The sequence below is a fragment of the Thunnus albacares genome, chromosome 14, assembly GCF_914725855.1.
Source record: "Thunnus albacares chromosome 14, fThuAlb1.1, whole genome shotgun sequence".
NCBI lineage: Eukaryota > Metazoa > Chordata > Actinopteri > Scombriformes > Scombridae > Thunnus > Thunnus albacares.
The window spans coordinates 12,405,091-12,427,053 of record NC_058119.1 but is presented as its reverse complement, the minus strand read 5'-3'; the positions used below and the strand labels follow the sequence as shown (position 1 = coordinate 12,427,053).

The window sequence follows — 21,963 nt, the reverse complement described above, 5'->3', positions numbered from 1 at the left end:
TCTTTGCTGTCTGTCACTGGTAAAGATCTCCTCTGTTCAAATACAGAGGCAGAAGGGTGAGCCCGGAGTCCCTGGAGTGAAAGGAGAGAAAGGAGACACTGTATGTATTTTCCTGCAGTGACATTTACAATGCCATAGTGGTACAGAGCCATTAACCAAGGCTTCCTCCCACAGGGTCAGCCAGGTGCCGAGGGGGCCAGTGGGATGAAAGGACAAAAAGTAAGTCACATCAATGTCAAGTGTCATACATGATGATTCCCCCTGTTTGCACTGCCTGAGACTCTGCCTCTGTGTGTGTGTGTGTGTGTATGGGAAAGAGAAGCACTGCTGAGGAGAGCAGAGAAAGATGGTGGAGATAAGGTAGCTCAAGTGATATAATTGGTATGATACACCAGAATACAGAGACTAAACCGTTTGAGTTAGTATCTTTCTCAAGTCTGATTATCCTGCAAGGATCTTTGTAAATCATCTAGCAACAAATAATGAATTGGCAGCCAATTATTTCTTTTATAGCTTTTTTGTTGATTGTGTGCATCTTTTTGTGCTTATGCTCGTTCATATAATTTTGTCTGAGTGATACTTTGCAGTGGGAACCCTCTGCAGTAGGCAAAGTACCATTAACCCTTATGTCTTTTCTTTAATTAATAAGATAAATCGTATTGTTTCTGTCAGCAAGTTAGGCTTTGTATTACGGTAGAACGTATTCCTATTTGCTGCAGACAGTGGCAATATGTGGCTGTTAATAACACACCACATGTTTTTTTCTAATCGCTTCTGAACTGTGAGGCTAAGAAACATTTTTCTAGATTTCTCAGTGCAACACGCATCTTTCCATATACTGTAGGTCATGGCCATTTTCCGCCTTTTTTTTTTTTTGCAATCTTCACCAAAATTGGAACACAACAAATAAGCATCCAGTTATTGTAAGCGTGGTCTATTTGGCATAAATCTACAAAAATCTTGAATGCATTATGCAATTTCAACCAAATTTAGATGACAGGTGCATATAAAACCCTGTAGAATTCGATGTCATTTCAAAGTATTGCAATACATTTGAAAACTGCATTTTGCAGAATTCATCCACAGTCAAAGAGTGAAATTGGCCACTTCAATCCCAAGATGGTTAAATGAGAAACTAGATTTTTTTGTGGAGTTGAATAGATTCTATTATTTCTCAAAACAAACCTTTGGAAAACAGGATTCTGACGTTGTCATGTATGTCATGTATTTATGGTGATTGTATGTCTTGATGAACTATATAGAAAAATTGGAAACAATCTTAGATAGCATCTTGATGATAACAAGGAAGCTGAAAATGTTTAAATAAATAACACAGGAATAAAAAAAAATATTGAGGAAGCCCTTATGCAGGATTTAGATGTTTTCCAGAAATTTGCATGATATCTATCATATGTATTTAGATCCAGATCCAAATGGGGATTAAAAACTTCTAAACCTTTTTTCCGGTATTAAAGCTACAAATGTAGAGGATTGTGTAGGATGGTTATGTACAGCATGCCTCCTCTGAGTGGTTTTAAGTTGTTTATGTATATAGTTGTCCCTGTGTTTTCTTGTTATATTGAAAGCATGAAAGTAATAGCTTGTAAATGATAAATGGGATAATGGAGGCTCCTAAATCCAATGTATCACAATTAAGAACCTTCTAAGGTTCCCTGGGGCACTGAACACAGTCATTACAAAGGGTTATATGCGGTATACTCACACTATAAGCACTGCAACATTCAGTATTGTGCACATGAAATTCAAACCATTGCAATATGTTTTTAACAAGAGTTCTTTAATGTTTACTTGCCACTCATGGCTCTCCTCACATCACTTGTTATTGCCTCTTTTATTGATGCTCCAAAACCTACTGATGTAGCTGTTTGAGGTCATCTGTAGCAACTTGCTTTCAGCAGTAGTTTCTCAAGTGTATTTTTATGCTTTCTTTGTATTTTTTGTACCTTTGTCTGTCTGCTTGTCCCTCTGTCTGTCAGTCACACAAACAGTACTTAATGATTGATTTTGTGTTTCTGTTGTGTTTTTTTAGGGTGACATTGGCCCTCCTGGTCCTCCTGGTTCTGTAAGTACAATATAGTGCAGAAAGCCCACTTTAAGCTGCATTTATAGTCCATGCAAAGAGTTAACAGACGTCCTGCTGTATACCTTCAGACTAGGTCTTGATTTATAATTGAGCATCAGGTTTCGCCCGATGATATCACCACCGCAGCACTAGATGCATGTATTGTACATGATCAGGCTGTATTATGCTTTAATTATATCCCACACAGTAAGTATTAATATTCTTTCACTTTGTTATTCATGGTGATGGTGGGCTACACACATACTTATAGAAGCTACATCAGCTACAGTGTCACCTACAGCGTAACCTTAATGTACATAACCCCTTAATGCATGTATAATTCTAGTTTTACAGTATATGTACAGTCATTGTCAGTAAATCAGTGCTTCGTTCTTTGTGACAAACCAAAGAAAATGCCAAATTTCACATCCTATCATGAAGAATTTGGGGAACAGGGAGGAAAAAGCAACAGCGGTGCTATATTTACCTTTGCTGTCACACTTCCAGCATGGTGGCACGTAACCTATTTCCATTCTTTGACAGGCCTGCAGATTTGTTGTATCTTTAGATATATAATTCTTTTAAAAATCTTTATTTTTTCTGTAAAAATCATGGATCAGTGTTGATAGAGGGCATGAAACATGGGCAGCTTTTTCAAGGTAGTTGAGATTAGTTGTGTGGAATTTCTCCGGGGAAAAGCTTCCTTGCATTGTTTTTGTTTTTTTTTTCAAGTTTCTTTTAGCAATATACACAGTAAAGAAATATGCACAAGATAGCTTGCATGGACATTAAAAGTTGTGAACTTTTGATTTCCCGTGTATCTATATATGAAAATACTCACCATCACCCACATATTCATATCATATTATAATCTTTTGCATAGAACAAAACAATCTTTATCCTGCAGGCCATAGAGCACATGACATCTTCCTAATGTTCATAATTATAAATTATAGAGAAAGATTTTTATTGGACGACCCTGCCTTCTTTTAGTGGAGAAGCAGACAAAAAGTGGGAACTACTGATGTCAGAGTGGTTGTCTAATGTTTGTTGAAGATAACAGTGTGGGTGTTTAGACATTTTAAAGTCAAAAACACACTGTGACAAATCAGTTAAAGATCTGCAAGCAGGTAGTAATGACTCCAAAGAAATGCTGCAACAATGAGTGCCATTGTTTAAAAAATGGAATTTATCTATAATAAAGTGTCACATTAAAAAATGATGTTGTAGCCCACGTGTCACAAGCAGGTCTGACATTTAGATGGCTCTATGATAATGGGTCTTGTTCAAAAGATCTGCTGCCTATTGAGTCTCTGAAGGCTTCAGACATGCGCTTGGAAACAAGGTTTGATGGCTTTCATTATTACCCTCACTCTTATTGCTTGTTAGTGAGGGATTCATATGAAAATTAGACAACTTAATTACATAGCGAACAAATATCACTCACTCACACTGGTTTCACTGGTTTCTGTCTAACCAACAAAAAGTCTGCTCATTTGAATAGATATCAATGTAGGCGGTTTTAATGGCTGTTCAAAACATTGAGGCCTAGCTTTGCAATTATTTTTGAACAGTTGTCTCCTTTCCCTTAATTTCATTTCAACTGGTAGAGGAAGATAACAAAATGTTCTATCAAAACTAAAATGCTCAGTTGTGTTCAATGTTGTGTAGTGAGGTGTGAGCCACCCTGGATGTAGGAGATGTATTCTATAGCACACAGTCAAGAGGAAAACATTAGTCATTTGATAAATGAGGCTGTTTGAATATTTAGTACCATTCTCTGTCTGTGCTCTCTGCTTTCCTGTGGCAGATAATTTTGGCAGTTAAGCATTGATTTCCCTTACACAGCAGAAGCAAGGGTTCAGATCATTACCCTCCCTTCATAAACCTTCTTGTGCCTCTGTTTATTAGTGACAGGGAGGAGCAGCGGTCTTACAGGCATGCATGACCATCACTTTCCCCAACGCCCTTAAAGTGGCAAAGCGGTCTTTTCAGCTCTGAGACAGTCCTGATTTATAGCTACCAGTATTTGCTTTACAATAGAGTTTCATAATCTATTAAAAAGAATCTGTTATTCCAAATTATGTTGAGTAAAGAGTTTTATGCAGTTTTTCACTGCAAGTGAGAGAAATTGTGGCAGAACTCTAGGATTTGGTCACATACTGTACTGATGGCACTGAGACATTGTTCAGTATCCAGCAGGAAAATTGACAGAAGCTGCTCTGGCGAGTGACTGCAGTTTGAAGGTTGACTGATTATGCACACGCTCCGCTGGGACAGTAGGGGATTCAGTGCCTTGTTTAAGGTTACTTTGACCATTGTTGCTGAAGGTGGGAAGAGCGCTTCATGTCAAGTTAAGTTTATTTGTATATCGTTTAATCAGAGTAACACTCTCAAACAGCTCATTGGCAGACATTAAACAGGAAACAGAGACACCCGTGCAAGTGAACAAGAAAGAAAAACTGAAAAACCCTTTAACTGGAAAAACAAGGTAATAAAACAATGGCAGTGCTCTCAATAGAAGTCACCCCTTTTCAAAGTTTAGGTACCATGGGGGCACCAAAATTTTCTATACCTGAATATTGCTTTCATTTCCAACGTAGCTTCTATTGTCTCTTGCTTCTTTTATCATTATGCTAAAACCACCCAAGGCTGAACCAGTTATAATTGCATACGTCAGGGTGAAACATGTACAACACAAAGGGCCTGAGGACATTTAGATTTGATGAGTTCTGATGATTATAGATAGATTTAGAATTAGACTGTCTTTCTAGAGTGTTTTTTTAAAACATCAGGCCTTAAAATATCAGCTTTGCCATTAAAACCATTTGATCAGTCGACACTAAATTTTGTTGTAAATCAGATATACATGTTGTATCTAGTTGTGTCTGTGCCACCTAATTTTAACATCTGTGTGAAATCTGATCATGATCAGTCCAACTGAAACAACTGCTTTTAACATCAGTGACTGCACGTCTCTGCCTATACCTGGTATGAGAGTGCCTTAAAAGATAATTGTGGCCATTCTTCAAACACCAACTTCTTTTTGTTTTTTAAGGCAACAGCAGAGGAAAAGACAAGGCCAGATAGCACTTGAACACAAGTTTCTGTTAACAAATTTGTGGATTAAAAATGCATTTGCATGTACACGCAATTTATTTTTATCACTTATGTCAGTAGTTTGGGTGGATTAATCCCCATTATGTCTTATTTACTACTGTATTTTTTTTATTTGATCTAGCAGTGTTAGATTCAAGTTTGATCATCCATAATGTATAGTATGTTCATGCAAGGTGTAAATAGAGTTTGTTATTTGATGTGTATCCGGCACAAAGGATGTTTCAGGAGGAAGTAGCACTGCAGGAATACTTTGCCTCTTGTTAACTGCTGCTTTAATTTGAGATTCACCGCGGACAGCTGGGAAAGTTTCTCCATGTAGTCACCTGTAGTAGTTTCAGGCATCAGTCCACATTACTGTAGCTTGTTGGTCTTGACCTTTCCCCTTCCATTTCATTTCATTTGTTGTTAAAGGCCCCCTACCCAGTGGCCCTGTCACCCCATTTATTGGTTTTTCTGAAGATTTAAAAACCCTTGGTAACACAATTTACAGTGTAATTTGGTGTGTGAATCATATACTAATAAAATACTTACCATTACCTGCTGGTATTGAAATGGAGGTACAAGGAAAGAAAACAAGACTATGAGGAATTAGAGTGTAAGAACTGGACATTTTAGAGGAAAGGAAAAATAAGTTTTACTATAAGTATTTTATCTGTACTTGATTATTATAGCAATATTACACTGTAAATCACGGGCTGTATAATAAAATGTTAGTGTAGTATTAGTGTTAGTGTATAATAAGTGTTTGTGAGTCAAGATGTAGTTGTTACTTCTATATTTCCTTTAAAAACTATTAACTTCTAAGAGGAGTTTATTTTTACTTTTCATTGATTTTTACTTATCAGATATTTGACTTATTTCTTTTTAGAAAACATTGTCTCTTTCATTAATTCCAGGTGATGACAGCTCATGGATTAAGACAACTCTCTGGAACTGTAAGCACCTGTTTATATCATAAAACCTATTAACCTGTTATCTCACTTGTGTGTGGTTCTTCAAATCGTACACAATATACACTTGTAGAATTTCATCAACAGCTGAGTTGCATTTTTAAGTGGTCTGTTTTGTCTTGTGTGTGAGGATGAAATGAGGGAGAAGAGCCAGAAGGGAGAAAAGGGGGATATGGTAAGTATTTTCCTCATTATTTTTTTTTTCTCAGTGAAGACAATTTAACCAAAAGAAACTCAGTATTACTTTTCAAACATTACATCCAACATTTGAAACCACAGCATGGAATATGTTCGCATTCTTAAATAACTTCAACAAAAGCAATGCTGACATTTGATTCGGAAAAAGCTATTGAACATCACCTGCTGTTCAGATGTAGAGTTCAATGTCGTCTTTGTGCTCTGCAAGGGTGGAGCACAGAATAAATTGGCGTACAGTTATTGTTTGGATCTTAAAACAACAGATGCAACTACTTGACAAAAGCAGATTACAAATGTCACTGAGGAAGCTTTTGACCAAACATCAAAAGACGATCAGCTGAATGAAAAAGAAAAATCAAATTAGGCAGGCACTAAAATTTTTTGATTTTTTTTAGTTTTTCATATTCTCAAAGCGCAGGAGCAAACTGGGCAAAGAAAATATTCTTGTTCTTCGTAACCTTCACATAATATGAAAGCCAATCCTTGAGAAAGGTAATTTTTTTAACCTAACCACAGTCAGCGAGAGGAATGACTTACTCAACTGTTTTCTTTTTGTATGTCTTGAGAAATTATGGTTGTCTATCTCCTTCCTTCCCTTCTGCAGGGGGAGAAAGGATCTCAAGGACTGCAAGGCCTCAAGGTAACATTTTTAAGACCGAGCACTTACACTAAAACTTGAGCATTGATATCCACTGACAACAAAATAAGGCTCCACAGTCCTTTATGTCCAATGAGTAGCCCTCTGCCTGCTCTATGGAGTATACAGATTGCTAAAGAAGGCCATTTTTATTGTAAAATAGATCTTTCTTTGACTTACAGTTATTCCAGGGCCAGAGCGAGACAGTAGAACATACCAGAGATGATTATTTTGTCGGAGGTGTTTTTGTCAGAGGGCCTAAAATGACTGGTGATACATGAGTCTAATTGTCCTCCAATTGCAACTAGAGTAGACCTTCATCCCTTTATACGGGTATATACCGGTCTATAGGCTTTCTCTCTGTAGTATTAGTTCAAGAGTCAGAGTGGCAAAAACAAAAATCTCAAGTCAAAAGTCTGATATTTTTCTCTCCATCCTCCTGCCTCCCCTTCACTTCTTTCTCACCCTTTTCGGTAATGTAACAGGGAAACACTGGCCCGCCAGGTCTAAAGGGAGATCAAGGACTAGAGGTGAGTCTTTTTATTTATCTTATTTCTGCTGTGCCACTTACAGTAGGTCAAACGGAGGACTCTGAAAACCTCCTGCTGAATATAAGCAACAGTGAGACGATACCCAGATACACCTGGGTGAGAGAGTACCACAGCTGTGACTGTGGTGAAAAAAACAATGTTACTCAAGTTTAGGAAAGAAAAAACTTATCTTTACATGTTTCATTAAAAGTTGGATCTCAGTTGTAGTTTTTGGATATACTGATGTTGTTATGTATGAAACTTTCAGGCCAATATTAACAGCTGAACGTGTCATTATTCCCTGTTGGTTTCTTCAGCTGGTTTTGGTGGAAGTTGTGTTTCCATGGTAATAGTTATGTAAAGATTTGTAAGTGCAATATGGAGATAAATGTAAGGGTAATGTCTTGTTGTACTGCACTCACTGTTAACACACTTGTTGAAATAAATGAAACTGAAAACTCTTATCACTGAGGACACACAAGTATTCTTTTGAAGATAGTCCATGAAAATATCATAAAATGTTTACAATAACACAGATACTTTTTTATGAAATGGCGTACATAAAGATAGCAGCCAGTATGCTGATGCTTTTGTACTCCTTTTCTCTGTTGTTACTACATGAGCTCAGTTTCCATGGTAATGTGTTGAACGCTCACTTCATCTGTGTACACAAAGACAAAAATGAGTCAAAAAGGGGAACGCGTATAAACAGCTTATCTAGAATAACAGCATAACAAGGGTATACACACTTTTATCTGAAATAACATGTGCATGCAAACCTACTGCTACTTGAAACTGGTCTGCTCAGTCAAGATGATACATGCATACAGTATATGTATACAGTAAATGTCATGAAACCAACCATAATTTATTAAAATGGCAGCAGGGGCAGCACTTAAAAAACACTGCCATTTGAAAGGATCTTGAAAGTCAGTGTCTACAGTGTAGCTGGCTGGGCTATAACGTTCAAAGCCCTGACAATTCTGTCACCAAACAAAGGGAGAAAATAGCCTAAAGTGTTGTTTTTCCTTTGTGTTTTGCCAGGGGAAGCAAGGCCTGCCTGGACCCACTGGACTCTCAGGCGAGCCAGTAAGTATACTGGCACTAGACACTAGCACTTCATGTCAAGCCTTCCTTTCTCTCGTTGCCTTATCTGTCACCTTGCCATATCCTCTACTCTCTAACTCAGCCTGCCAGAATGAAAGAGAGAGATAAACAGATAAACCTCAACAGGCAGCGACAGATAGGAAGCAGGGAGAAAAGTCCAGAATTTTTACACAGACGATCAGTAATCAAATTTAAGAATTAATTAGTGGAAAGAGGCAAATCTAAGCGCTTTATGCCAGGAACGGAGGCAGAGGCCCAATCTGTTCTCCACACCTGCTTCCGTAATGAGCATCTGTCTTTATTCAAAAGCAGGGAGGGAAAAGAGGCATTTCATAAATCCTGGCTAAGGGAAATTATGTTGGAACACGGCAGCCCGCTGAAGCAGTGAGGAGGAGGAGATAAATGTGTGTAAGGAGATGAAGGCCTGATGATAGATGTGTCTCTTTTCTCCACTATTTACAGGGCTCGCCAGGGAAGCCAGGAGTGCCTGGGAGAGATGGCCTGAAAGGAGAGAAGGTAGGCAAACTTCAAATCAAGTTCTCACCTCAAAGAAAAATATGAGGCTATGATGTTTTATCACAGGTTGAACATGCTAGACAACTTGTGAAGGCACCTTTCAGATTGCTCACCCTGCACGCCATCCTCAATCACGCTGTAACTTTGTGCTCTTGTTTTTGATGCTACTCTGTTATTTGTACACAAATTTCTTCTTGCAGTAGGACTTGCTCCAAATGCTGCGTTGAAAGCAGCAAGAAGAGGAAAAATGTGCAGTTGACATGCATGTTTGATGGGGTTTGTCACTTGTCAAAATAAATGAAGCTTTACTCACGACTCCCCACCCACTGGAGTCACTCTGTTATACTCCAGGGCAAAGAAATAAACCTAAAGTGCTTAAACCTCCCACATACATTCACATTCATAATCCTCCTTTGTCATCTTTGCTATACCACTGTCAACTGTGATCCAAGAGGCAGCGGTGGTTATACATTCATGTGGTAGCCCACGAGTAAGACAAATCATTCATTTGAAGTATAAAGCTGAAAGAAGAGCAAACATGCACTAATTTATGTAGTGAAAGCGCATGAGGAAAGTTAAGAGTAAATATTTTCTGGGTAAATCAAAACAAAGTAAAACTTCTTCTTGTGGTAGAACATTATAAACATTTGAGTCAACTAATTTATTTGAGGCAGGAAACATAAAACCAACAACCTTGTTTATGCCACATGGACAACAATTTCCATTACAAGCTAATGTTGGAGTTTTATGGGTTTGTAAGGGTCCAAGCAGTGACAAAAACTGTCCCCTGTAACAAACAATATTAATGATTATACCTATTGATGTGCAAAATGATCCTGGTAAATGGCGTCTGGTCTTGCTTCAACCCCCAGACTCTTCCAGCACATCCTTTTCATTGTTTCGATGACAGACAGTCTGACGTTTTGTTCATGTAGACACATCTGAATACTTTCTGTCTTTCTGTAGGGGGACTCAGGTGGAGTGATGGGGCCACAGGGACCCAAGGGTGAGCCTGGAGAGCCTGGCGGTGGATATTTGGTGGGTACCATATTGAGAGTTTAGACATGTTCATCTGACCTTGTTGGCTTCAGCCCTTGAGTCACAGGACACAAAAGTAAAAGCTGCTAGTTTAGAACAGGAAAAAACAGAAAATTCAACAGAAGTTCACAAAGGGTAGATCATCTACAAACAGTTGGATCAGCAACAGACAAGTTAAAGGGAACTAGCTCCTCTGGCTGCATAGCTGCCATGACATTATGGAGATGCAATGCCATTAAGTAATCCAACACTGGATAACCTCAGCCTGGGTAATCACCTATCCTCCCACTTTGGAGCTTATAGCTGTTGAAGCACTCTCCTTTATGAACATGGCTTTGCATATAGAAAGTTCATTATAGCTTTACCAAAAAGGCCTCAGTCCTGGTTGACGGCGTGCACTCCTCAATCACCAGCAAGTGCTCTATGGCTTTAAACAATCATGTTTGTTTGTGTGTTGAAACGCTAAACTGAACATTAAGCCCGACAGCAGACTTACTCATCAAGCAAAGGCTACTGTGTTCAGTAGAGCAGAGTAATAAGAGAAAGATTGCATTCAGGGAGAGGTATTTAAACTTCTTTAATGTACTCCAGCACTGTGGAAACTGGAGCAGGATTGGACAAGAGGGATTTGTGTGTGTGATTGTGTTTGTGTGTGTGTGTGTGTGTGTGTGTGTGTGTGTGTGCACACGTGTGTAAGTGTTGAAGGGGGATGTTTACAGCAGGCCAATGGCCTCTCATGCTTTTACGTTGTCCAAAATTGACGCAAAGAGAGATGTCCATCGTTTAGAGTGGAAGTCCTTATGCATAAATCCTGAGTCTTTTCATCAACATCATTTCTGTTTAGAGGTATTGAAGGAAAATTAATTTTTAACATTTTATGGTCTTTATTATGTAAGAAAAAAAGCAATAAACAGAGCCCAATGCAAATTGTCTGAGCATCTTTAATGAGTCAGCCTCTTCAATGATTTTGCCTTTAAATGAATAATGAGCAATTTACTCTTTGTTTCTTTTTACTGTTATTATTTGCATGGATTAGCAATCTCCTTATACCATGAAGTACTAATAAAGGTTTTGTTCAATAGAGTGCCAGCGCATAATGTCTAATGGACCTTTTTTTTATTCTTCCAAAAGAAAAAGCCTTTATAGGATCATATTATCCATCTCAAAAACTTCTGAATTTCCTAAACTTCACTCTGTTTTATGTTTGGATGAATTGAAACATTTCTCCCTAAATCTGCAGAATTGCTGTTTTAGTTCAAATCCAACTTCTGCACAGCTAATTTACATTGTGCAATGTACTGTAGGACTTGTAACACTAATACATGCTGACCACAGAAATCAATGTCTCATCCGAACTGTACAGTAAATAATGCTTACTGTGGCCTCAATTCCAATCAAGGTTTTTCTCTGTGGTATGGCATTATCAGTCCGCCCCTGAACATAGAAACTATTAGAAATGTTGTAAACAGTATTGAACATGAGCTCATAATGCAATGCTGTGTTCGGACTGTTTGCACTGTGGAGTCTACTGTAGCTCATATAGATTCAATATTCCTGTTTAAATTCCAGCACTAGAGCAGAGAACAGGTTTTTTCAGGCTGCACCTCGGGTCTCAAAGTGAATTGGTGATGAAGGTGCAGTGTATCCATATTCTGATTTCTTCTTCCTGTTGTTTTTTAGGGTGATGGGTTGCCTCTATCTAGAGGGTCTCGTGGGCCCAAGGTAGGAAGCACTGTGGTAGTGGAGCATCCAACACATCCATTTATATAGTACCCAATATCTTAACATCTGCAGACAAATCAGTGATATTTGTAGTAACTATGCTTGTTTTCCCTTGCGCACTGAAGTTGAGATCTCAAGGTTTTACTGGTAATATCACACCAAGCTCAGAAAATAATGCACTGAGGATGCCCCAATTATCAATGGTGTTGTCACGGAAAAAAATAGTGGTACACTTTAATATCCTGTGTTCCTCAACACATGCATGAGTTCAAATGAAACTGATAATGAACATGTGCATGCCACTGGCCTTGAATATAGTTGTGTTTCTTATCCTTGAAGCTACAGCACTAAAGGCAAAACATAAAGGGAAAATGAGTTCCAGCAGAGTCTAAATACTTAATGATCATGCGGTGCAGCAGGTTTCCATGAGCCTTGGATTCACTATCTCTGAAACTCTTCTGACTGATCCCTTGTGCTTATGCCAGGGTGAAAGAGGTGTCCCAGGACTACCGGGAGATCATGGTGAAAAAGGTGAACCTGGGGAGAGTGTCACAGGAGCACCTGTGAGTATGATGTTGTATTGATTGGTCTCTGTCTCCCACATTCATTATTTAAACTGATACCTTCAAAATTCCTGTCTTTGTGCGCGGAATGAAAGAGCTATTCTTTGAATATGAGGATCAGTGTTCATTAAACTGTCTCAGATGAAAACGACAGTCATTACTGTGAGGTGCTGCTGTATTGCCCTCTGCCTTTATCATATATGCTCTGCACTGCTAGTTTGAACCTTACAGATTTGATTGTGAGTGAGTCTGCTTTCATTTTTGAAATACAGGATTGTAGGAGACAGAGAATCGATAATCACAATTCTTTTATTGGATCTTGGGTGCTAGAGGGCAAATGGTGTTAACAAGATGTGTGATGTGTTCTTAGGGCCCCATGGGACCCCCAGGAAAGCCGGGAATTGAGGTCTGTGGAAAATTCTCTGAATTCACAGCACACAAACAACATGTTCAAGTTTATTTTCACAGATTTTCAGCTCACTGGTGCTGTGGCCAGAAGTATTGCAATTATTTTACATTACAAATAACAATCTGTAGTGTTTGTCACTTGTTAGTCAGTTATGTTAAGCAAGATTGTTAAAATCATCAGTGTCTGGGGTTCTTTCAGGGACCCCCAGGTTTATCTGGCCCCCCTGGAGCTCCAGGAAGAGAGGTAAGTGAGATCAGTCTGTCCTTCCACTCTTATTCACTCCCTCACACATCTGCTGATAAAAGACAGCTGGAAGCATAAAAGAATGTCAGCTACCTACTGCGGATGAACAAGTACGATGTATCACAGCTCCTGGACACAAATCCCCACCAACTGAGATGGGTGTGAAAGCAGAGTTATAGCGTGGCATGTCTGCTTGATATCATAGCCGGGAGGATTGTTAACTCCTTTCTTTGTCTCAATTAAAGGGTTCCCCTGGCAGACCAGGCCCCCCAGGCCCTACTGGACCCCCAGGTGAACCAGTAAGTAAGAAAATCTCATTTCTGCTTTCTGCAGTTCAGCATCACTTATCTGCAATAAGAACTCCTGAGCTCACCTTGAAATAAAAGTCACTATTCAGAGTGCAGCTTGAGTTTTGGGATAATTAGCAGCTACTCCTACTGTTTACTAACCTACCTTACTTTGAGGAAAATGTTGCAGTTTATGACAAATTGGCGGCACCCTGTTGTTTGTTTGCACGTTTTCATGTCTTTTCATGTCTTTCAAGCAAGCAGCATTTAATATAGTACTGATAGCTGCAGTGTGAGTTCCATACGAGTGCTGCTGCTGCTGCTGCTGCTGCTGCTTTTGCATAAAGCCTTGTAAATTCAGCATTTTAACCTATTTATATTCATGTGTTGTAAAGACCCATGAAACCCATTTAGAGTCCATTTTATGTTCTTAAAAAATACATGGGCTGCAATTCAGAGTGTTTTTCTCCACTCCGGAGAACAACAATATTTTGAAGATGTGAGGATTCTGTCTTCCAGCAACAAAGTTATTAAACTGTTTCCTCAAGCGTTGCAGATAAAAGCTGAAAATGAAACACTGAAACTGAAATTTGTTAAAAATGTTTGGAGTAAAATCATATTCTTTAAAGACATATAAGATGGGCTTATAAATTGATGTTTTGAGCAATTTACACCAGATCAGCTGGTGTAACACCAAACAAACAACAGCGGAATATGACTAAACTCTGAAATTAAGACTGTCACTATGTTTCATAGATTTTTCTTTCTTTTTTTCTTTTGACAGACTGCCCTGCCAATTGTTGGAGACATGGGTGCTTTACTTAAGGTATTTTATCTTCTTAGTTAATGATAATTACTGTTTTTCAGAAACAATAACATGCAAGGGCTTGGCTCAGTTATTATTTAAGAATGATCAATGTTTATTCATTTGAAACATACTATTCTACTAATATATGGATAATATCAGTATAGAGAGCTAATAAAAGCCCTCGAGTGCCTCCATCAGGATGACTGGAAGAAGTATCTGTAGAAAAGACACTCAAATAATCTCACAATAATTCCAGGCTCCCTCCTTCACCACATGTGCACAGTCCATCCATATGACAACAAATGTAATAAAGACTGTCAGTGGAATGGAATATCACAACAGTGTATTGTAAATATTCAGTGCAAGACAGTTTCATACAGGGATTATCAGAAAATATACATTAAACCCTCAGCAGATATGCAAAAATACTGTTTTAAAGTACTTATTACTGTGTGGCAGTTTTCCTCCCAGCATATCAAGAGTCATGCAAAGTCCAAATAATAAAAAGCCTTTTGAGAATAGCTTTCACTTCTCCTGCTGCTTTAATGGTTCGATTTAAATTCCTCAGGTAGATTCTCTTGTCACTTATTCCTTCATCCCCAATTATCAACCGTTTAAGTGTTTGGTAAGAATGCTAAAACACTCTAAGATAAGCCTTGACGCTTGTACCTTTATTCTCTTTCTTTGAAACTGTATTCAAACATGTTCATCACACGTAAAGGTTATTGTCCCCAATCTTGTCATCACTTGGTGCAAATGGCACACAAAGTCCCTTACCATTTCTGACCAAATGCAGAATCTACACTGTGGCTTAAGATAATGTGAAACTTCTTCTTTTGTGGCTGTTATATTTCTTGCAAATTACTGATTTTTTTTTTTTTTTCGTTTTTATTGAAGGAGATTAGTCACTTTACACCATGTTGTTACCTGCAGGACAGCACTTAGCTAAATTAAAGCTTTTTCATTTTTAATACTTAATGCACGTCAAGTGTGACAGTAAATATAATGCCTTTACATGACTAATTATTGACAGATAAAGCGAGATGCCAGTAGTCTTACAATATCCTGTTGCCCTTTCCTTCAGTGTCAGCTAGTTTTTATTCCATTAAGTGCCCTGTTAGATTAGCCTACTGTTTACAGCTGTCATCAGAGTTGCTTAGTGGCACTAACTTCAACACTTTAATGACACCTACAAAAAAGGACTAAATACATTCAACACTGGCATTTTATTCTGGCTTCTTATTCATAAACCCAATAATAATGTTTTTGCTTTGTTTCAGTTTATTAGTAATATTTCTTTGGGCTCTTACTTAGATGATACTTAGATGACAAGTACGTATAGATCTGTTTCCGTTCTGTATTTCAGACTCAGTCCTAATTTAATGCTGCTTTTTCGTGGTGCTGTACACCAGTTTCTTCTCTCTGGAATGTGCAGTGCCTTTATCTACACTGGTTCAGGGACAATGATACTTAATATTCTCACCTAAATGTCACAGTCAATGAGTTTGACAAAGTTCACCACTCACCTAGATGAGAGATGCTCTTGGTGGGTTCACATTATATCTGCTCTGCAGACATTTAGGGAACACTTTGTGTCAGTTGGGGTCTTGTCCTCCACCCAGGGGATGTGACATAATAAAGGGTGAAAATGCAGTGCTTCAGCTCAATTTGATGAAATCTTAACTGTGCCACCACTTTTGCTTCCTGTCTCGCCTTCGCTGGCAGAATGCCTGCAGTGTGTGCCAGATGAGAGTCCCAGGGCTGCCAGGGCAGAAGGGAGAGAAGGGGTCCCCCGGAGAGCAGGGAGTAGAAGGCATGGTGGGAGAAAAGGTACAAGTAACTCATCAGCCTGGCAGGGCAATTAAGAGAAGACATTGTAAACATATTTATCTGACCATGTTACTTTGCGTTACAAATACACAACACTGTATATCCAATTGGGGTTGCATATTAGATACTTTGTGTGCATCTGTGTGCATATTCAAGTATATAATTCTGTCCTAAACAGGGGGATCCAGGTGTAAGAGGCCCTATGGGTAATCCTGGGAAAGAAGGCCCAAAGGTAGGCAAGGAAATATCAAGCATAAATACAGTAAACCATAAAACACATTTTTATGTAAGTGTTTGCATGGATATTAATTAAATTAACTGAATAATTAAATTAATTATTCAGTTACTCACCTTGAAAAAATAATGCAAAAGTAATAGTGTCATTTTAAGTTTATGTTTATTGAAATGTATCTTTAATCTGCTATATAGAGATTTACACTGACAAACGCTTTTCATAAATTGCTTTTTGGATTATCTCTGGAAGCCTAACCAGCTGTTCTACAACTCACAATATTCTGTACACTCTTACCTGCTTGCTGTAGAAGTTGTTGCTATGGATACAGTGTTGTACCACGGTGAAACAGACTAGGCAATTTCAAGTCATGTGCAGTAAGAGGAGAGCAGACATTTTGAAGTTTATACCCATCAGCCTTTAGTTTTAGGCCTTTTCATGTCTGGTGAAAAACATTCACTTTTCCCTCCCTTCTTGGTTCTGCCTTCCTGCAGGGAGTAAAAGGAGAGAGAGGGTTCCCAGGCCCTATAGGAGATAAAGGCGATGAGGTGAGTGAAAAAAGTTTAATCTAAACATATTAAGCCCGTAGTTATGTAGCCATCCCGAAGTCACTGTGACATTGAGAGGTAGGTTTTCAAAAGAATGTAAATATATTGTAATGTCTTCCTCATCTTAAATCCTGTCTGCACTGAGAGTGTGTTTTAAAAGTAAGCTATCAAAAGCTATCTACAATGCTGTGTGTGCACCATGCCCTATCTTTTGCACTCTGAGGAGCTACTTTATAAAGAACGTAGCCTGCCCTGGATGTGTGTGTGTGTATGTGTGCTAATTAGAAAACCCTTTAGAGGAGCTGAGAAGCATTTCATAGGTCAACTTTCAGCATTGAACTGCAATAGGGGGAGATTTTCACTAATAGGCACACTTGTTACTAGATTTTATAGGCTCAATAAAAACATGTTTTATAGTCCTGCTACAGGTTTTTTTTTTCAATGCTTAAAGAAATCATTGGGAGAAATAAACATGCTGCATCTAACAGTGTCAACACATATGTCACAGTAAATACAGGAATGTTTTTTCTGTTCCATTCAAAGGCACCACAAAAACAAGAAAATATGAACATATCCCATTAGTCAGAGCAGTGAATAGAACAGCATCCATTTGGTTGCAAACTCTATACACTAGAGTTAGTTAGTTGCTTGTGGTTCATTACATTTGTTACATTTTAAAGAAAAGCAGACTGCATTTATCTCCCATCTATCCTTGCGTGTCAAGTCAAGGCAGTATGCTGTAGGTCCAGTGTTGCTGTTAAATGTGAATGTGACTATTTTGATGTTAGTGACAAATTATTTGAAAAATGTTGATATCCTCTGTTTCTCCTCCAGGGGCCTCATGGAGTACCAGGACTTCCAGGTGTGGCCGGTCGCACAGGGGCCCCGGTAAGAAGAATGTGCTTAATGTGGTCTTATACAGAATCAGTATCAATATTTTTATAACACAGAGTACCCCTTTTATTACTGCAGGTCTCTTTTATCATGATATGTGAAAAGTTTGGGGGTTTTTTGAGTCAATGCTCAGATTAGAGTTCACTGTTCCGTTCTGTTTGCAGGGGCTTATGGGTAGACCCGGTCCAATGGGCCAACAAGGATCTAAAGGAGAAAAAGTAAGGTTTTTTGTCTTTATAATGTAGGCACTGTTCATGTCTTCCTGGGTTTTATATACAGGGTACTGTGGATAAATGGCTCAAACTTTATAATTGCTGGTTAGGTGTAGACAAATGCCATGACTCATACCTGAAAGTAATAGATAATTGTGACCAGGAGTATGTACAATATATACCATTTCAAGTTTTTCCCCTAATGTAGTGTCTTTATATTTTTTTTGAAGATTGATTGGTAAAATGACAAACAAAATGACTCCATAGTTGACTAAACTTTGTGTCTTATGTGGTTTTTCTACAAAATTTCCAATCAATTACCTCCTTAAAAGTCCTTAAAAAATACATCTACTCCTTTTCCTCATTGAAAAATGCAGAATCTATTAATATAACGCTTAAGTAAGTTGCATACTGGACCAAGATTGCCTCCAAACTAGTTGTGATGTCACAGATCATGCTTGTATGTGCACGCCTTAAACTCAAATTTAACGTGGGCGCAGAGAAACTTTCCACTTTCAGCAGATGGATGTGAAAGCAGTCTTCCAGTGTCAAACTCTGCACATACATCATTCTGCACAGTGAAGCACAAACATCCAACTGAAGGAAGGAAACAATATTTTTGACTGGAGGGGAATCTAAAAATCCCACCATTTACTGTATTTTTGAAAAGACAACACTTAATATTAACAGGAATGGGTTTCTTGAGGTTGGCATATGAAGTTCCATATCATCAGATTACATTAGCCTTGGACTGTGCTTGGTAAATATTTCAGTTTCCAAAGACATGTTTAAGCATTCCTCTGGTTTGTGTTCGGCAGGGGAATGAAGGCCCTGCAGGCAGACCAGGACTTCCAGGGCCTCCGGTAAGTTCCTCCTGCCTCAACAAGTGCCAGCTGGTGATAACGAATCTCAAAACCTTCCCTAGCATCACAAGTTGGTAGTATATAATATATGTACACTCAAATATACTTTCTAATGTTGTTCATTGTATTGTTATTTTATGGCATAAACTGACTTTTACACTTTATTGAATTATTTTCTTAAGGTTATAGACTGGTAATCATCTATTCAGCACACTTAGTACATTAAAACATTCAAACATGACGTTGTTTGCTTTAAGCAACATTATTTAAAACTATTCTATTCCCATGATGAAGTAAAGGTTAGAGCTAAAACCTTGCCTTGGCATCTCTTCCTACTGAAATGACCATCAGTGTGCTTTTATTTTACTCAGTCTAACAGTATTTAGTGTAACACGAGAAACATAACTGACAAACAAGTACAAATATGATGAAATTGTGGCGACCTGCTCACTGGCATTGAATCATGTTCCCTCCCTTTAAAAGGCCAGTGAGTAAGCACTTCCAAAGGCAAATCTATAATTCATCAGCCGTCCCCTTGAACCTGCCATGCCACCCCCCCCTTCCCACCCACACATACACACGCACCCTGGTCTCATAAACTGCAGTCTGGGAGGACAGGGGATGGCTCAGTGGCCTGAAAAGGGCACAGGCATCCGCTTGCTTCTAAATGAGAACCTTGACTCCTTCTACATTTACAATAGCTGCCCTCTACCAATCTATTAAGGGAAAAAAAAACATTCTTTTATGTACTAATACTACCCAAGAAGTCTAGCTTACCTAGTTCTCATATCCAGATCTCTTTTAATCAGTATGCTCTTTTGTATTTCTCAGATACCCTCGTTTTTTTTGTTTTTTTTTAATTACCAGTGGCTCAAGGATTATTAAGTCTACTGTTCTGTTTTTTTCCTGTTCTTTTCACTCTTCACTCTCTCGCGCTCTCTTCCCCTCTCTTTGTGTAATCACCAAATGAGCTATTGATCTCTCTCATGTAGCTTTTAAGGGCTTAACAGTGTATAACTGCTCCAGACCTACAGTATAGTTTTTTTTGTAAAGAGTCTTGGTGCCTAAAACTCACAGAGCAGTGAGGAAAGTCTCTAAGAGGAGATGTCTGATTTACTGTTGATTGTATTTTAGGGTGTACCCTATGTGGAGGGCAATGGGATGAGCAGTCTGTACAAGCTCCAGGTAAAGACTTTTTAAGTGACTATTACTCTGTGATAATGTCATTGTGTTACAGTGATTCATTGAGTGCATGGTGCAGTGCCTTCAATCATATTGGCAGAAAAGAATCTGTGCTTGTGGTTAAAATGTGTTTGACCCATATTGTAAAATATAAAGTCATAAAGTTAAAAAAAAATGTCTTTTCAGAGTGGTGGAGCTATTTTAGGACCCCCGGGAGCTCCTGGTGCTCCGGTAAGCATAATCATTGTTATGCCTGAAGCAAATCCTTTACAGTGTACGTTGGAGAAGCACTAGCATACAGGCATGTTGATACTGTATGAGCTGCAAAACCTGAGAGAGCAGAATAACAAACAACCTGACCAACCCTCCAGTGTTATCGCGGCTTCTGAGGCCTTTATATCACAATCAGTCATGTTCATTGAGAGCTGCTGCTTGGTGAAGGCTAAGAGGCTTCCTGACTCTCAGACAGGTGTCTCTGACCCGCCCCAGGACACACAACATCATTGTTATGCAAAAATGGACTTCGAAGTTCAGCCGCTGTGCACAGTGCCAAGCAGAAGTGACCTGATTTGCTTATCAGCTCCCCCTGCTCCTCCTTATCAGACAGTTTGTAATCTTGTCCAGTCCTGAGAGACATTCACTCACAGGCCCTGGAGGGATCCATCCACCACAACAAACACTTAAGGTGGTGACAAAAAATAAACAATCCAATATCCCCGGTGCACAATGCACATGAACCACAGCTACATCTTGAGGACGCCTCTGCCTGTACTGAATCCATCACAGCACAACAGCTCCACTGGAGCAATCAATAAGAGAGCATCTTCATCAGTGTTATCAGGGACAAGGCATCCAATTTATCAATAAGTCACAGATTGTTTCTTTTTATATAAATAATTCCTAGTTGTTTTTTAATGTGGAAAGACACAGAAATGCTTCACCAAAAATTTAAACATGCATGACAGTGTTTTATAAAGCCTGTGTGATAATAAACAGGCTGGATTATATTATCTTGATCATTTTTAATGGTGTTTAAAAAGGTCACAGTTACATGTAACACAGTACAAGCATGATTTACAGACATAAATTTGCGAGAAAAGAGAAGCAATAATGAACACCATAAAATTTTAATGACAATAATAGACAGTAGCCGCATGTCATTTCAGACCATATTTATGATTTTTATGGTAGCAGTTGTCCCATTCATTGGAGTAATCTGTCCTTTTTTTTTTCGTTTTAAGGGTCCCAAAGGAGATGAAGGACTTGCAGTGAGTTGAAGCTTTTCATTCTGGAATATATTTTATATGAAATATTTGTCTAGTTTTTGTACTGGCCAAAAAATGGAGAAGTCAGAGTTGCCAGTTCCTTTCTATCATTGTCTCTGTGATCCTCCACAACAAAAGTCAATACACCCTCAAGCTTTAGCACTTAACCACTCCAGAACTCCAACACACAGTGAAAAAAATGATCATGTCTCCTGCAAATATGAAACTGTTGTACCATATTGTCTTGCCAGTGGGAACCTATGAACCCTCTCCGCACTTCTAATGCCCCCTCCCCCCAACCCCACCCCATACTGATGTCTGAAAACAATCCACACAGACATGGAAACAATTCGATGCTTCTGCCATCAACTTGAATTCTTTATTCTCATGGGGCCAATTGCATTTTTTATCGTTTTGTTGCACAGTGATTTTTCACCAGGATGTTAATTTGACATTTTAATAAATTGTGTGAGCGGCTCCAGTGCTGTGGTGGAATTGCCCCAATCCGTCTCACAGCTGATCCTCTGGCTGGCCCACTCTCCCCTTAGCCACACTCGCTTATTCATGACAATCTACATGTGTGACAATTACCTGCACAATCTGTCTATGTCAGCACTGGTTGCCCCTCTATTCTGTGTAATGGCATTTCACTATGGCAGCTTGAGCAAGATGAGGTAGATAGAGGCCATCACTTGTTCGTGCACTGGGAATGGGTCTCTATTTTTA

At 38.7% G+C, this 21,963-nt stretch overlaps 1 protein-coding gene across 5 annotated transcripts in view; it reads left to right on the top strand.

The window, feature by feature from the left end:
* Positions 1-21,963, top strand: part of LOC122997513 (collagen alpha-1(XIX) chain) — a 95,050-nt gene that overhangs the window by 58,356 nt on the left and 14,731 nt on the right. For 3 of the 5 annotated variants that reach the window (XM_044373696.1, XM_044373694.1, XM_044373697.1), the window contains 25 exons: positions 26-100; positions 175-219; positions 2,051-2,083; positions 6,100-6,138; positions 6,284-6,328; positions 6,956-6,991; positions 7,474-7,518; positions 8,563-8,607; positions 9,088-9,141; positions 10,108-10,179; positions 11,860-11,901; positions 12,387-12,464; positions 12,835-12,870; positions 13,072-13,116; positions 13,362-13,415; positions 14,188-14,229; positions 15,937-16,041; positions 16,220-16,273; positions 16,768-16,821; positions 17,656-17,709; positions 17,880-17,933; positions 18,746-18,790; positions 19,925-19,975; positions 20,159-20,203; positions 21,214-21,240. In XM_044373696.1, coding sequence (XP_044229631.1) covers positions 26-100; positions 175-219; positions 2,051-2,083; positions 6,100-6,138; positions 6,284-6,328; positions 6,956-6,991; positions 7,474-7,518; positions 8,563-8,607; positions 9,088-9,141; positions 10,108-10,179; positions 11,860-11,901; positions 12,387-12,464; positions 12,835-12,870; positions 13,072-13,116; positions 13,362-13,415; positions 14,188-14,229; positions 15,937-16,041; positions 16,220-16,273; positions 16,768-16,821; positions 17,656-17,709; positions 17,880-17,933; positions 18,746-18,790; positions 19,925-19,975; positions 20,159-20,203; positions 21,214-21,240 — 1,275 coding nt within the window. The remainder of the gene's footprint in view (positions 1-25; positions 101-174; positions 220-2,050; positions 2,084-6,099; positions 6,139-6,283; positions 6,329-6,955; positions 6,992-7,473; positions 7,519-8,562; positions 8,608-9,087; positions 9,142-10,107; positions 10,180-11,859; positions 11,902-12,386; positions 12,465-12,834; positions 12,871-13,071; positions 13,117-13,361; positions 13,416-14,187; positions 14,230-15,936; positions 16,042-16,219; positions 16,274-16,767; positions 16,822-17,655; positions 17,710-17,879; positions 17,934-18,745; positions 18,791-19,924; positions 19,976-20,158; positions 20,204-21,213; positions 21,241-21,963) is intronic. The other 2 variants (XM_044373698.1, XM_044373695.1) reach the window with 1 other exon arrangement.